Source organism: Sturnira hondurensis, unplaced genomic scaffold, assembly GCF_014824575.4.
Source record: "Sturnira hondurensis isolate 20B ecotype Veracruz unplaced genomic scaffold, ASM1482457v3 Scaffold0016617, whole genome shotgun sequence".
Taxonomy (NCBI): domain Eukaryota; kingdom Metazoa; phylum Chordata; class Mammalia; order Chiroptera; family Phyllostomidae; genus Sturnira; species Sturnira hondurensis.
This window is the reverse complement of record NW_028089248.1, coordinates 4,565,786-4,582,317: the sequence shown is the minus strand read 5'-3', so window position 1 is coordinate 4,582,317 and position 16,532 is coordinate 4,565,786. Positions and strand designations below refer to the sequence as shown.

At 56.4% G+C, this 16,532-nt stretch overlaps 1 protein-coding gene across 1 annotated transcript in view; it reads right to left on the bottom strand.

The window, feature by feature from the left end:
• Positions 1-16,532, bottom strand: part of ABCC11 (ATP binding cassette subfamily C member 11) — a 52,078-nt gene that overhangs the window by 30,692 nt on the left and 4,854 nt on the right. Inside the window, exons 2-12 of the mRNA XM_037066306.1 lie at positions 12,667-12,809; positions 11,151-11,287; positions 10,663-10,821; positions 8,778-8,925; positions 7,326-7,559; positions 5,641-5,814; positions 4,773-4,920; positions 4,488-4,636; positions 3,241-3,348; positions 2,522-2,785; positions 544-615 (exon numbers count right to left, since the gene is read on the bottom strand). Of these exons, the coding sequence (XP_036922201.1) occupies positions 544-615; positions 2,522-2,785; positions 3,241-3,348; positions 4,488-4,636; positions 4,773-4,920; positions 5,641-5,814; positions 7,326-7,559; positions 8,778-8,925; positions 10,663-10,821; positions 11,151-11,287; positions 12,667-12,765 (1,692 nt within the window). The 5' untranslated portion in view covers positions 12,766-12,809. The remainder of the gene's footprint in view (positions 1-543; positions 616-2,521; positions 2,786-3,240; positions 3,349-4,487; positions 4,637-4,772; positions 4,921-5,640; positions 5,815-7,325; positions 7,560-8,777; positions 8,926-10,662; positions 10,822-11,150; positions 11,288-12,666; positions 12,810-16,532) is intronic.

The window sequence follows — 16,532 nt, the reverse complement described above, 5'->3', positions numbered from 1 at the left end:
CTGCTTTTCTGCGTGCTCCACTTAAAGATGCACGTTAACGAGGTAGAGCCCACAGCCCACACCTCGTCACCCCAGCCCAACACCCCATGTTGCTTTCTCTCTCTTGTCCTGGGCTCCCTGCTCCCGATCTGGAAGAACAAGTCTTTAAAGTGACATCTCTCTGTTTACCTTTCTTGGCATGAAAGCAGCTGGTTCCTTGGAAGAGGAAACAAACCTCTGGCCACAAAGGAAGGTGGCCTTGAACAGAAGCGGCCAGGGAACGCGGCTGTGATGAGAGGCACAGCTCCAACCACCTCAGGGTGCCCCTCCCCTGGCTCTCAGCCCTGGCCCCATGCCTTCCCTACTCTGTGACCTTGGGCAGGGTACCCCTCTGACTCCCCTCCCCCTCGGGGCCCACACCACGGTTCGCAGTTTATCGAGACTGGTTTGGTTGGCTCAGACCCCTCTGAGGAAGGAAGTGATGGAGCCGCTCACTGGGGGAACTTGAACTTGGGTGGCCCTGGTCTGCCTGAGAGTGGACATGCATGGTCGGGGGTCACTCACCTCCCCCATGACGGCCGACAACAGGCTGCTCTTGCCGCTCCCTGAGTTGCCGCAGACCCCTACTATGGTCCCCTGTAAAGCCGAGGAGGACAGACAGGCGTTGGGACAGCATAGCCCTCCCACTCACCCGGGTGGGGCTGTTGTTTGAACACAGCGACAAACAGAAAACAAAATAACCACACACCCCCAAAGCCCCTCAGACAAGCAAACCTCCGGAGGAGATGTGTGGCCAGTCTACTGAGGTGGGGTGGGGCCACCGCAAAGCAAGGTGGTCCCAGGGGAGTGGCACGGAGGAACTCATGGATAGGTGGTCCGATCCCAGGGTGGTCCGATCCCGGGGAACCCACAGTTCAGTCCTGCCTGCATTCTACTCTATGACTCTGGGAGAGCCACTGTGCCCCTCCGCCCTTAGTTTCTCCATCTGTAAAATGGGGCAGCAAAGCCAGCTTCGCTGAATTCGTGCCTTCGTCCCCTCACTTATTCATTCACTCCTCCACCAGACAGTCATTTGAGTGTCTTCTAGGTACCAAGTAAAGAAGAAGAAGCTCTCATTGAGCTCATGTGCTAGTGGGGAGAGGAAAACCATGACATAAACAAGCAAACAAACAAGCCACAGCAGGTGGTGGGAAGTGGCAGAAGCCAGATGAGAGTGGCGACTGTTTCAGACAGTTGGGGGTTAAAGCGACTGTGGGGCCAAGGAGGGGGCTTCTCATAGCAGGTGCCGTTGCTGCTGAGACCCACGGACAAGAAGGAGCCAGACACAGGAAGACCTGGAAATGCTATGGGAACAGCAGGTGCAAAGGTCCTGAGACAGGCACGAGGCTGGCTGCCAGAGAGCAGGGCCAGTGTAGGTGGCGTGGGGAGAGTCAGTGGGAAAAGAAGGCAGTGGGATGTCGGCAGGGTGCTCAGCAACCCAGGATCCCTCCCGTGTTTCCTGTCACTGAGGCGTTGAAGCAGGAGAGGGAACCAGACTGGTGTATGCCTTAAAGAGACCCCTCTGTGTGTCCTGAATTGGAAAAGGGCAAGGCGGGAGCAGAGAGGTCGGCTAGACGCTCCTGGAGGAGCCGGGAGTGGGCGTGGCGGGGGCCCGGCCGGGGCTGGGGCGGTGGAGGGCGCTGGTGGGAATGGAGGCTCTGAGATGTGGAAGGGGAGCTGACCGCTCTCCCAGACGGGTCAGGTTGGTGGGAGGGGACAGAAGGACTCGACTCTGACTTCCAGGTCCTCTGCACCCGCTCCCGAGAGGAGAAGACGGGGTGAGGGGGTCTTGTTGGGTGGAAAATGCGTGGTAATCCTCACAGGGGAGATAGTCCATGAATCGCCGCTCGAGTCTGCAGCTCAGAGGTGACTTCCCAGCTGCAGAGAGCGGCTCAGAGAGGGAGTTTAAAGCCGTGCACCGACCGCGGGGGACTGTGAGAGGGTAACCTTGACTCCTACTAAACACGAGTATCTATCTGAGGTGCCTCTACCCTGAGATGTAGATCAGTGTCTACAAGCTCACCTGCATCATTATTATATATCTATATTACCCGTCATGAGACAGGAAGAGACCACAGAGAAGGGCAGTGCAGAAGCAAGCGAGGACAGAGCCAGGAAGCCAGCTCTTGCCAGTGTTCCTCAGAGAGGAAGCCAGAGAAGGTGCATTCACAGGTAGGGTGGCGCTTGGCACCAGGAACTTATTGCTGCTGTGATCTCCTTCCCCACCCCCTCCCCGTGTCCTCAGTCCCTCCAAAGACCAGCATGCATGCAGCCTACCCTTCTGGGGTTTTCCATTACAGAACAATTTCTGATGACCAACTCGTTCACACTAAAGTGTGAAAGACTGCCAGTATGTGCCTTCCATGAAAACGTAGTATTTTAAAGGAAGATTTGAAGAAGGCAGTTTTTAGCCAAGGAAATGGTGGTGTGCGAGGCCAGGCTTCTGGCCTCAGGCCCTGAAAGCCGGGCAGCCGGCCTGCCCACAAGGCCAGGAGGAGGTTACCTTCGACCCCACCAGGTTTATCTTTCGAAGCTCTGGGGCTAGGTTGTCCCCTTTGTCCTCTGGCCCAAGGGCACCCAGAGGTGGCTGGGTCCTGGCTGTCCCCTTGGGGGAAGTGTGTCTGTTCCTCTCCAGCTCGAAGTCTTTGTTGACAACTGTGGGGCAGCTCTTTCTCCAGGACAAGGTGGCCTCCTCCAAAACCAGTGCTTTGCTGGGGTCTTCCAGGGCCTGGATGTATAAATTGGGGCTCTCCTTCAGGAAAAACCTCTGTGCAGACAGAAGAAAGGAAAAGAGGAGGCATTGTGGTCCCACTCCAGCAGGAATGAGGACCCCTTTGGCTGGACGGGCCCCAGGACCGGTTTATGAACTCATAACCAGGAGAAATGTGAAAAACTACCATTGACGGAGAAGAGGCTCATTTCTGCTGGGGAAGCTTCAAGGCTTCCCAGTCCTCAGACCGCAGGGTCCCTCTTTCATACGTGAACACATCCCACCTCGTTTGTTCTTTCCCAGGAGCCGCACGGAGCCCAAGAACCGGGACCCGTACCCATCTCTGGGGTCCCGCCCCAGCCGCTCAGCCCCCTGCAGGTGCATGTCAGGTGCTCCGCGCCCCCCAAGCATGGCCTGGAACCACTGACCCCACATCTGGGGAGCAGTGGGTTGAAGACAAAGGCGAACCCCACCCAGTGCAGTGGGCCACACCGCTGGTCCCAAGCCCTCACCTGGAACCTCTCCATGGCAGACATGCAATTGCTAATGCCCTTCACTGAGAAGAGCACGAAGAACACGGATAGCAGCACGGTACTCCAGATGGCCATCACAGCGAAGGCCTGGACGGGGGTGGGGCGGGGGTGGTAGTGAGGGTCTTGGCCCTGCCCTGCCCCCTGTATCCCCACAGACCCCCATTCCGACCCGCAGCTTCCCACAGCGGGTCCTTCACTCGGCTGTCTGTCTTGGGGAGACAAACAGTTGGTGAAAAAGAGCAGCTGTCTGAATCCTCCCCATCCGAAGGCCGGCTCCGTCTAGTCGCTCAGCCAGTGGGGAGCCCCAGTGGACACATTGCCAAGAACCACAAATCTGGGACCGTAAGGGAGTCTGGGCAACACTAAGGAACACAGGCGAGGCAGCTTTGTCGGCTGTCCACACAACATGCACTATCATTGCTGTTAAGAGCCAATTTCTTCCTCTTTGCCTTCGACGTTCTGTTATTTTCTGTCATTCAAAATCTCCCTACACGTCAGGCCTGACCCACACCTCCCTCTTCCCCGGGGAGCCTCCCTGACTATTGCAAACCACCTCCGGCTTTCAGGAGCTCAGAACTCCAGGTGCTTCCACCCTCGGACTCCATGCCAGCGCTTCCCTGGGGCAAGCCTGCGCCCAGCAGAGGGGACTTGCTGTCCTGGGGCAGCGAGCCCTTGGCCTCGGGCTCCCAGGTGACACCCCTCTTGCTTTGGGTGCAGGCTTCTGGCTGCCCGAGCTGGTGCCAACCTCTCCCAGGTCAGCGCCCTGTCCTGTTCTCCTCGAACACCTGGGATCCCTAACCCAGAAAAGGCAGAGGCTCTGTCCCCAGGCCAGAGTCAGGCCACAAAGAGAAACACGGAAGAAACCAGATCTTTCCATTGAAAGGGTATTTTCAGGGCTCTCTGTGGGCATCAGAGAAACTCATCGATTTCGGGTTTCCAACCTCAAGACGGGTATCGGGGTCATTGGGGTTACAACTATGCATCCTGCCTCCCCTGCACCCTGGGACGACCCGCCCCTCCCTCCCAGGGCTGCTCTCCAAGGGGTGCTAGTTTCTCCCTGCGGTTGGGATGGAAGAGAGCCTGACCACCCTCACGCCTGGAAACTTTAAATGGATTCGTACTCTCCATCTGCAGTGCCTCTCTTCGAGGGGCGTGAGCTGGGGAGAGGCACATGAGAAAACCCCGTCGAGCACAAGAGGAAGAGGGAAACGGCGCCACACACTTACCACCGAGGGGGTGAGTTTCAGCTGCAAGCCTAAGTGGATAAGAAACGTCACCACCATGGCCACGAAGGGGCCCACGAACAGGATGGTGGTGCTCAGGCTGTGGATGAACCTGGTTTTCTCCAGCATAATCATCTCTTTCCTCCTGAGATCTGGGGGAGAACAAGGGGAAGCACTGGAGCCTTCTGCAAAGACATGGAAACCCCCCTGACGGGGGAGGCTCGGCAGCCCCCACCCCCACCCCTGTGCGGTCCGTGGGCTCCGAGCGGAAAGCCCAATTTTCTGTACCTTTAATGATTTTTGCAAACGGTTTCTCCCAGGTGTACATTTTAATCAGTTTGATGCTGGAGAGGACTTCGCTGGTCACACGGATGCGCTGGTCACGGATCTTGGAGACCTGCCTCTGAGCCTTCACCACCGCGAGGGTTAGGAGCCCCTGTGGCCGGGATGCAGCGAGAACATCCATTGAGAAGGGCAGGCGAGGACTCTCCAAGGAAAACTGCAGCTGCAACGGACCACTGGGTGTGCCCCCCGCCACTGTTCAGATCCGTGCAGAATGAGTCCAGGTCCCCACTGGAGGCTGCCCTGGAGCCCTCCCACCCACCCCGGTGCCGTCACGCCCTGGGGCATCCACCTCGCACACCCCGTGGGGGTGGGTGTCTTGCTCTCCTGGGTGCTGAGCCAGGCTGTGGCTAACTAAACTGAAGTCTGACACCTCTGCTTTGGGAAATCCTAACCTTCTACCAGTAATGGCCACCTTTCCCACGAGCCTCCCCTGAAGACACTTGGTCTCGGGGAGTCCAAACATTGGCCCCTCGATTTCCCCTGAAGTTCAGGCAGCGGGTGGGTCCTGCACCCCTATAATCCGGTGCTCAGCCAGCTGTCAAAAGCTGTCTGTGTTCTTACATCAGCACACTCTGGCTGGAAGAGAGGGGCCAAAGTGTAGGAAGCTGCCTACGGAGGAAAGCACGAAACGGACGTCCCGCCAGAGAAAGCTACCCAGCGGGCCACGTAGGCCAGAGGCACCTCTATGCCCCTGGGCTGACCGTTGGGGCCAGAGAACCATTTGAGATAGGAGTGGAAGCCGAAGGGCCAACATTTCCACTCAGAAGTGCCCCCAGTCATGCGGGGGGTTCTGGGGTGCGTCCAACCTTACCAACAGGGGTAGAATCAGGAGAAACAAAAACGCAGTGATGAGCGCAGTGGGGCCGAGCAAGAGGCAGGAGGCGATGGTGCAGGCGACTATCATTGTGAAGGAGATGATTACCATGGGGCCGTAGTATAAGCCTTCAAACAGGGAGTTGATGTCGGTGGTGAAGAAGCTGATGGCCTGTAAGACATCGAGCCCAAGCTCTCCGGTCACCCAGATGGGGCTCCATGTGCCCCCCGCAGGCGGCTTCGCCAGGCCTCCTAGTGGCAGGAGGGCCTGAGAGGCAGGTTCGCGGCTCTCACCAGCTGCGTGACCCTGGACAGGCGACGCGACCACGCTGAGCCTCAGCTTCACTCCCTGGAAAGCTAGAATAATCACCCCTGCTTGACAGTGAGACTCGCAACAATGAGATACAGTGTCTTTGCTCATGGACTGGGCTCTCGAGGCAAGTTCTGTTTGGAGACACTGTTGCTACAAATGCTCATACCCGGATTCCAGAGAGCGGTGTCTGGTCTTCCACGCCACCCTGTTCCGTTCTACTCCTGCCACGACTGGTATTAATAATAACTGAGTATTTTAGGTAGGACCCGAGGGGTTTTTTCTCCTCCTCTTTTCCTTTTTTTGGCTTAACTCTTCCTCTTGCCGGTACCCCGACTGGTACCACTGAGCCTGGTGTTATACAAAAGCCAACATTCCAACTCAGGACAAATTTAAGGAACCCACGCATTACTATCTTTCAGACTGGCCCATCTGAATCCCTTCAGAAGTGATTTCACTCGAACTTGAACCTCATCTCCTTCCAGCCACCTGTATGTGCCCAGGCTGAGCCTTTATAAAAACACTCAGTGTGTGAGGGAGTGTAACTCCGGACGGCCCCTTCCGAGGGCAGCTTCACCTTATCTTTCACAATGAGATATTTCCACAGGCTGGGGAAGCCCTTATAAGATGTTCGCTGCAGCACCACCTACGGGCACATCCCAGACACTCACCGGCGGGAAAGGCCGGCGGGCCCGCCCAGGGTGAACCAGGGACCATGGGGACCGGGACCTGTCATCGACTGGCTGTGGAGCCACAGCCACGCTACTCGGTCCCTCTGGGCCTCGCTCACATCCCCAGGAAAATGGGAACGGTGATGCAACCTGGTTCGTGGTGCTGATGGGACAGCAGAAGAGGATAACGCCCACAGAACCATTCGGGCACATGGAAAGTGCCCTGGGGGGGGTGGGAGAAGGGGGTCAAAAGTACCAGCTTCCCGTGATGGGATGAGTCAGCCCCGGGGATGCGGTGCACAGTGCGGGGCTGGAGGTCACAGCAGCGCTGTGTATACCTGACGGTTGCTATGAGAGTCGATCTTCAAACTTCTCATCGGGCAAAAGAAGAAACATGTGACTGTGTGGTGAAGGGTGTTAGCTAGACCTACTGTGGTCGCCGTTTTGCCACACGGAGGCGCCATCCTTCCGTCGTGTGCCTCCGACTAACGCAAGGTCGCCACGTGCCCATTACCTTCCGGACAGAAACGGGAGGGGGGAAGGGCCAGGGCCGCGAGGAAACCTCTGTGCGCGAACATAGAGGCTCGGACGCAAAGGGGAAGAGCGCTACAAACCCACATAAGCCACACAGTCCCTTTGGTGTAAAAACAGACCCAAAAGGTGATCCCGGGCGTCTCCCTTGGGCGCAGCCCGGGTACCGACCTCTCCTGTGCTGATGTGCATCAGGGACTTAAACTGCATCAGCTTCTCGAAGCTGAGGGCCAGGGCAGCCGTGCGCAGCCTGATGCCCGTGCGCTGGTGGACGACCCAGCTGGCACACACGCACAGCGATTTCACGCACTCCGTGAAGAACAGGGTGAGGCAGAGGCCCACACCGTGGACGACGTCCTTGGACGGCTCGCGGGAATAATCCAGGATCTTTGGGATGATCAGTATCTGAAACGAGAGCCGGGAGTTGGGGTCATTCGGCCCTTCCGGTCCTTCTTCCAGAGGAGGATTCAAACACCCGCTGGGCGCCAGGGTCTCAGGCTAACCCCATGGGCACAGTCCCACCTCAGGGTCATATAGTCTAGAGGGGGAAGCTCAGTTCCGCTGACCCAGATCTGAACCCCAGCTTTGCCACCTCCTTGTTGGCCCCGGCAGACACACACACACACACACACACACACACACACACACACGGGGTAACCGGGAGTTATCGGGCCATTTCTGAAGGTGTGTGCAGAATTGAGGCAACCCACCAGGGCTGGTGGAGCACCACGGGCCTGGAGACAGCAAGGGTCGCTCACCTCCCCAGGCCCAAACACAGAGAGGAGTGGGGTTCCTGAAACCCAGGGGAAGACCCCCTCAGAAAAGTCCCCTCACAAGACTCTAGTGGCCTCCAGTGAAGAACAGGGAGGCGGTCAGAGGAACACACCTTCTACCTTGACTTTCTTCTCCCTGCCAGTCTCCTGTGGGCCCCTCCCACTGGTCCCGCCCCACCAGAAGCCAGAAGGCAAGGGGACCCCATTCTCCCCGTGGCTGGTCACAGCACCTCTGCTTTCTCCGGGGCCACCACCACCTGCCCTATTGCCTGCAGTTTCCGCTGCCCTGCCCTCTGGTGGCCCACAGTGACCCCAGCTGGGACAACCACTCCCTCTTTGGGATCAGATCTTGAGCTGAGCAACCCGAGGACCCAGAACTGCCAGTTCCACCCAAGCAGGGTACAGGGAAGAGACCCCCTGTTCCCCCCATCTGCGTTCCCCGGGGCTGCTCGGCCATTTCTCAGAGCGGCCAGCACGGAAGGAGCCAGGTCACGTTCTGTGTACAGACTTGACCCATCTAACATCACCCTCCGAGGCAGTGACACCTGAGCTCACTGACGTCTATCACTGACAGTGTCACAGGGCTTCGTGACGAACGAAGGCACAGAGAAGGCAAACAAATTGCCCAAAGTCACCCAGCGCCTGAGCAGAAGGGCCAGGGTTTGCATCCGAGCAAGGGCTGCAGAACTCACACGGTTCTTATTAGCTCTACGCCACCACCGCCCACCTGAGGTCCTCACGTTGGGAGCGGCACCTGGGGGACAAACCCACCCCGACTCCTGGTACAGACGTGCACCTGCTGACCTCCCAAGCCCGGGCCCCCCCAGATGTCACCAAGCCCGCCACTTACCGGTCCTAGCACACTCATGACCGAGAGGCACAGGTTCAGAATCACGGAGAGCATAACCCGGGTTCTTTGGAATCTCAGTAACACAGGAAACAGCGAAGCTTTCCTAATCCCGCTCCTTGAGACTTCCTCTTCCCAAAGGCGGCGGAGCCTTGAAAAGAGGAACGTTGAGCCAAGTGAAGTCTCTCCGCCGTTGTCACCTGCATGTCCTGGGTCTGGCGAGCGCAGGCTCCGTTACAGAAATTCCCAAACGCAGCCCAAGGCGGCCAGAAGAGAGGGCCTCTCGCAAACACCCATTCAAACGTTATGGACAGCGGCCAGGTCTGTCTCTCCTCCCCTCCCCTCCACCTCTTTTCTTTTTATGGCTACATGCCGAGCAAATCCCAGACATGTCTCAGGGCCTCGGGGTGGATCTCTCCCAGGTAAGCCTTCTCCCCACAGCAGCCACAAGAACAATACTTCTTCGTCATAATCAATAGTTACGTATTAATAACATAGTAACAACGATGTCTTTATGGTGTTGAATACCCAGCCGGTATTCAAACGTATCTCATTTCGAAAGTGTCTTCTCGTCGTTAGCCTGCCTACAGCTAGATAGAACCCGGGCGCGCAGGTTCTTTTTCCAAAGACACATCTGAGAGGCCCCTCGCATCTCGTTTTAACCTGTAACGGTTTCTCCTGCTGTGCACTCTCTGCCATTCTCCTGTGAGGGAAACTGAGTTTTCATCCCGCAGAGCAGGGGTGTCGAACTCATGTTCCCCGGGGGCCAGAGCAGCCTCGTGGCCTCCTTCGAAGGGCCGGATGTCATGTTAGGACTGTATATATGTAACTACTCCTTAACTAGGGGCAAGAGCTCAGCACCACCGCTGGGTAGAAACGAGGTGCCGGGCCGGATAAAACCAGGTGGAGAGCCGGATTCGGCACGCGGGCCTCGTGTTCGCCACCTGTGGTGTAGAATGTGGCACACCCTGGATCTGACTGAGCGCCTCCCTGAGAGGCAATTGAACCAGACTCTGATCTGCTTTGCCAACCCCGGAGGCCTGGCTCCAGTATGGGACCCTGCCTGTCCCCTGAAGGCTCTCCTCAGGGGGGCCCCTGGGGCTGCCAGGTCCCAGAACTGGTCTGGAACAGACACTCCACACCCGCTGACTCTCAGGGGGTAGCTGGACGGGGGAAGCGTGTGCAGAGCATTTCCGGTCACTTAGTTTCCCCCACCCCGTGTTACCTCGTAGGGCACGTAATACAGGAAAGTGAACCCCACAACCAGTTCACGGTGACTCAGGGACTGAGAGATGAAGCCACCAACCCCAAGGGGAAGGGCCCACGACACCGATAAACACCTGATCCGGGAGGAAAAGCAAAAGGGACGAGAAGCGTCATGTTCGCCTTTCTTGGGGGCCCGGGCCCTGGGGCAAATCTGATAAAAGATGGGAATTCTTTTAAAAAAATGTTTACCCTCACTCGAGAACATCGTGTCACTCCTTTTAGAGAGAGCAGAAGGGAGACAGAGAGACATCGATGTGCGAGAGAAACACAGACTGGCTGCCTTCTGTGCAAGCCCCGGCCCAGGTTCCGGCGTGTCTCAAACCCGCAACCTTTCGGTTATCAGACAACCATCCACCAACTGAGCCACACCGGCCAGGGCAAAAGATGTGAATTCTTGGTCCAGAAAAAAAATCTCTAGCCATGTGCCTCACGAATGTATGCCATTTCTGGATTCCTGAGCCCCGGGAACGGGCCTCCAGATGAGAGGGAGGCCCTTGGTATACAGGAATATCCGACCTGGCTGCCTGAGGGTGGACCTTACCTACTCTCAAGGATCCCTGGTCTCCTTCCCCTCAAGACACGGTCGCTCACCAACCCCGCAGCTGGCCCAGCAGGGCCGCACCTTCTGGAGTTCCGAGCTGAGGCATCGCGCGGCGACAGGGGAGGCATGGAGTTCTCATCCAAGCGTCTCTGCAGGCCTCGGACCATGAGCCCGGTGATCCAGGTCACCGTGAGGTAGGAGAACAGGCCGGCGTTGTCAATGGGGTTGGGGGAAGGAGACCTAGGGGTCACAGGTAGCACGGTCACCACGAGGGGCCTGGCCCTCGAGAGGGAAAGTGAGGTCGAGGGCAAGGCTCTGAGCTGATGAACAGTCGCTCTGTAGCGGCTGCCGCATGGCCACCCAGACGTACAAGCACCGGTGTGTTCGCGTGACTTGGTTACGTGTGCTAGTGGGACCATGCCAGAGGCGAGGGGAATATGTTTCAAAGAAAGGAGAGTGCGGCATGTCCATCCCGCGGGGGACAGAGCGGAAGCATCGCGGAAGCATCGGAGACGGGTCGGCCCCTGCCGTCCTGCCGGGAACTGCCCCTCGCCCTGCCCGGGACTCACTTTGGCTTGAGCCGGAAGGGGAGCATCACTCTCCAGTCCCTGTCCTTCCCTGAAGGGGGCGCCGCCGCACTCCCCGGGGCCTCCTCCGGCTTCCCTGCCTGCCGGCTCCAGGGTCTGTCTTCCAGGGGACACGTTTTCTTGGGAAAGAAAACCGAAGAGCGTTAGTTTCATAACTACTGCCCTAAGGGAGTAAGAGAGCCGCCATCCACGGAAGGTGGGTCCTTCCCCATCCAGCTCCAGAGTCAGACAGACGACTACCGGATGCTCTCACTTACTCGTAGCATCTTTAAAAAAAAAAAAGATAGAAAGCTCATGGATGCAGGAGACAGATTGTGGTCACCAGAGACACGGTGGGTAAGTGGGTGAAGGTCAAAAGCTGCAGACTTCCAGCTGCAGAATAAAAAAGTGCTGGGGATGGAGCTCCCGCGGGGCCACCGTAGGCTACAGTTGCGTCTGGGGAGTTCCTGAGAGAGGAGATCTCAAAGTTTCTCATCGTGAGGAAACAATGTGTCCCTCCGTGTGGTGACGGGTGTTACCTGGACTGTGGCGGCCACCATCTCATAACCCATGGGACTACCAAGCACTGGGTTGTAACATAGTATGTGTTAGTATGTACTATGTGTGAGTTACATACTAGGTTGTAACCTAGTATGTCATTAGGGAAGTAACATACTGTCCTGTGTCAAGTCTATCTCAATAAGAATGAATGAATGAATGAATGAACAAATGAGTGAAAGGCTGGCAGGCAGGGAGTGAGCACTGAGCCAAAAGTCAGGAAAACCAGGTCCCAACCCTGGCTCTTCCCCGAAGTCTCTTGGGGATTCTGGGCAGGTCACTCCACCTCCCCGGATTTTCATCTGTGGCCAGACACCCCAAGTAGACAAGAAGAGGGGCCGATGGCTAGTCACCCACAGAATGTGAGGCCAAGTTACCCTCTGAGGGCCAACCACCTGAAAAGAAATCGGTAAGTAAAAAAGCAAATCCCCAAACATGCTGTTACCCTTCTGAGAAAGTGGGAAATGGCTAAAAGAAAAAAGAGATATGTGGTCTCTGGGACTTCGTATGGAATAAGTGATATGACCTTAAAAGCCCAGCAATGGATGGATGGGGAAGAGTTCAGATGGTTCCTTCAGGGTCGGGGGGGGGGGGGGGGGGTGGGGGCGGAGAAGGAGACTGACAGCTGGATGTGGTGGTCAAGGTCCAATGTGGCATGTCGCTAATGGGTTTGTAGGTGCTCCTATATTATGATGTGTAGTTAATAGGTAATACATACACGTGTATACAATAAATACATAGATACATAGATAACAGGTAATACCTACACACACATGCATGAGCCGTGAAGGCTGGGTCATGATTGAAGGTTATGGTTCATCTAATTATAGAAGCCTGGGGTCCGTTAAAAAAAATCAAGGTTGAATAAATAGGGGCATCACTCCTTGACCTAAGTTCTGAGCATTGGGAACACCCAGCCAACTCCGTTTCTGGGGCTTTGATGCAAAGGAGACCTACTCACGTAGCTAAGTCCCAAAACCATGTCGTCACCCATGTCCAGGCTGAGATTCACGAGGCCATTCGAAGACCTGGGGACCTGGTGTTCCTTCTTCTTGGTCATTTTCAGTCGTCCTGCCAATTCTTGGTTGTCCAAAATCAGAGAATCTGCGAACAACAGGCCAGAGCAGCTCAGGTCCAGACCTGCCCAGGCAGGAGAGAGGGCAGCACCCAGCAGGGAGCGAGCAGCGGCCGTGCCCACGGTAGGCCACCGTCCGGGCCCCTGCCCTGCCCTCCATCTGGGATGGACTCAGCTCCCTCTTTTCAAACATCTACTCTGGCCTCAGCCCGATGTCACCGAGGGAAACCTTCTCTGACCAACTGCTCCCGAGCCCACGCCCTGGCACCAGATCAGTCTGCTTCACTGCACACGTAGGCCCATCACTATTTGTTCTGGGTCACTTTCCGCACTCCCCGGAGGGCAGGCACGTGTCTGCTTTGCTCACTGGGGAGTCCCAGGGGCCTGGGACGTGCGAGGTGTATAGGCCAGGTGCTCCGTGACTGAATGACAAAAAAGGGAAAGGCTTGTGATTTTGCCATTTCCTGACTCTGGGTTTTCAGACTCAGGGCAGGGGGTCCAGGCACAACTGGGGAGCCTTGAACAACCAGGCGTTTTTACAATGTACTGATGTGCTGTTTGTTTCCACCTCTCTGAGGGTGTGGCTCTGTCCCAGCACGGCCGCTGCCCGAGGAAGGAGCAGGACGGCAATGAGGGGATGGGAAGAGAACGTGGACGTCCCAGCAGCAACTGGGGTGTGACCAGGGCCTCTCAGGGCCCCATGCTCAGAAGGGCCCCCAGCTCAGGTTCATGCTGTGCCACCACCAATTTGAAATTCTTTTCTTGTAAAGATGTATTTTATTTTATTGTTAGACAGAGAGGAAGGGAGGGAGGAAGAGAGGAAGAGAAACATCGATGTGTGGTTGCCTCTCGAGCGCCCCCTACTGGGGACCTGGCCTGCAACCCAGGCATGTGCCCTGACTGAGAATCGAACCGGTGACCCTTTGGTTCGCAGGCTGGCACTCAATCCACTGAGCCCACACCAGCCAGAGCCCAACTTGAAGTTCTTAATAATTTCCAACGAGGAGCCCCCCACACATTCACCCTGCCCTGGCGTGGCGATACAGAGTTTGATGTTCACGTCTTAAACTGTGCTTCAGGTAAACAGCCTTGCGGGCTAGCCTATGGTCTTGGGACAAGATTTGCTCAATTCTTTTATCTCTCCTCCCCCTGACCTTTTTTTTTTTTTTGTAAATCAGAGCCCAATTTGGTGGACTCTGTTTCTGGAATTTTCCCATAGAGTATACAGGTAGATTGACTCCCCAGGAAGGCACCAGGCCATGAGCTAGAGCCATGGTCAAAGTCGGCCTTCCAGGGCTGATGCAAAAGGAAAAAGAGAGAAGGAGGAGTGTTAGGTAAGAGTGTGTCACAAGCTCCTCGTTGAAGACTCTTCAAAGAGGCCAGGTTTCTGGCTCCCATGAACCAGCCTGGCTCATAGACACATTCAAATAAAGTTGGCATGATTCCACAGAGAGAGGCCTGGGGCAGAGGACCATGTTTGCTGCTGTTTGCTTGGTTCACTGTACAAAGGTCCCCGGGGGAGGGAACTGGGGGGCAAGGGGAGCGCTCAGCAAATTCTAGATTGCAAGTCATGCGCCCTGGTGCTGGATTGTGCCCACAGGTGTCTGTACGTCACCAACCTCTCCTTGCAGCTGGTGAGTCAGCGTGCTTACTGTGTGAAGGCGGCTTGGCATTTTGCTTTGTGCTGAAGAGTAAGAGGAGAACGGAACGTCTAAGACCGGTGCTGGTTGGATCTGCACTCGTGTGCCCACGGCTGGACTAGCTGTGCCCGACGGTTTTCAAACAGGGAAAGAACAGCTCCTTGGTTGTTTGGTGGTCTTCACAAAGTCTCGGCGGCAGACGCCACCCGCTGGTCAATTCTGTGTGATTGACGTTGCCCGCATTTCTTAAACCTAGATACTCAATGAAACAGCAATAAAACAAGCCCTGATTTGCAGTTTTCGTGGATTTGGGTAGTGAAAATACTCCTGCCGTGACTGACTTCCAGCCACTGGCACGACCGTGGAGTGCGGCGTTCGGAAGAGAGGGGCGGGCAGACTTCGGTGGCCTGTCGGCTACACAGATCCAAGGTGTGTGAATCGCCTCCAAAGTGCAAAATGACGTGAAATAACTAGGGAGGGATAAACTTGGAGGCCTCCCTTTGTCTTTGACAGCAAATATATATATTCAGGACGCGTGTCTAAGTCATTTCTCTTGGTGCTTGCATTTAACAATGGGGCTCTCAAAGTCCCTGAGAATTTGACAGTCGGTCCCACGGATCCGAATGACCAGACCACCGTCACATCCATCTGGAAACAGTGGCGCTTTTTAATAGATCTTCTCATCAGGAACATTTTTTGTCCAAATCACTCCTGTGTGCCCCATGGGCTCCTTTTGGCTGTACGTGGGGGTCACTTTCCTGGCTCCCCCGAGATGCAGGTGGGAGCAAGAAGTAGCTGGAGGTCAGAGTGAAGGCTTTGCCCACGGGGCCTAGTGGCCCACCCAGGCTGCAAATAAATGAGAACCGTGGGAGGGGAGTACGGTGCCAAGAGAGGCCAAGCCACCCTGGGGACACCACCAGGCCACGAGCAAGCCAAGGGCATCGCTTGAAGGCTACGGCAGGTCCTCCAGTGACGGCAGGTCACACGGTGACCAAATGAACAAAAGGCGTCATTTGGGAAAGCTGAGGAGCCAAGGACAGTGTGCCCAGGACCCCATGTCTGAGACCGAGCCTTCACAGAGCACTGCTCTCGGAGCTGTTTCAGTGACTGGGTTGAAACCAGATCTTACAGTGGGGAGTGAGCGTCAGCACCTGCTTTCTCCTCACTAAACAGCAGCGGGGTTTTCAGGAGGAAGGCCAGGCTCCTAAGGAGCAGCTCAAGAAATTCCCCTTTCTTCCTCCTTTCAGCTGCAGTGTGGTTTCTTCAGAGTCACATACCAAGAGAGGCCATGAGGCTGTCCAAGGTGGGGCTGTGGGGGACGGGTCCGGGAAACGAACTCCAGGGAAAAGTAAACCAAGGGACAGGGAAGGCGATGCGAGCTTGCGAAATCGCTATGTTTGCAGAACACCAGCCACTCACCCCATTGGGCTTGGGGCTCAGCCCCGCGTTAGCTCGAGCCGCCTTCCCACCTGCGGGGGCCCAGCTCTGCTTCCTGGACTGGCCTGGAGAATTCCCTCCAGAGCCGGAGCTTCCTTCAGCAGCTCTTGAGAAGTTCCTGGCCTCCCGACTTCCTCTCAGGAGGAAGTCAGAGCTGAAGGTCATCCACTCTACTTAGTTGTAAAGCCGTCATTGCAGGCGGGGGGGGGGACCAGGACATGGCTGGGAATAAAACAGAGAGGGACCATGCTTCCAGCCTGTGTGCTCCCCAACCCCCGGGGACCAAAGTCATGGCTGTGAAGTTGATTTGGATGTGGGCTATTTGCCTATGTCGAAATGGCCTGAGAACAGGAAGGGGGCACCGGAGCAAGGTAAACTGTGGCCCGGGTCCAAGGCCAGAAGGTGCCCAGGGCCGCAAGGCAGAGCCACCTGCCAGCTAGGCCTGGAAGGAGTTGGAGGTCAGACCTTTCTCCTCCTATCTGTCTCTCACCCAGGCAGGTTGTGCCCCGTGCAGGTTACCTTCCCGGCTCCTAGCTTTACTCCCTCTGCCGGTTCCAGTGGCTTCTGAAGGCCATCACTGGCTATTTCAGGGTCGACTGCCGAGCCCCCACATCCCACTGCCTGCACCTTTCCTCTGTCCCAGACACTGGGAGGCTCCTGCCCCCCTTCATCTTT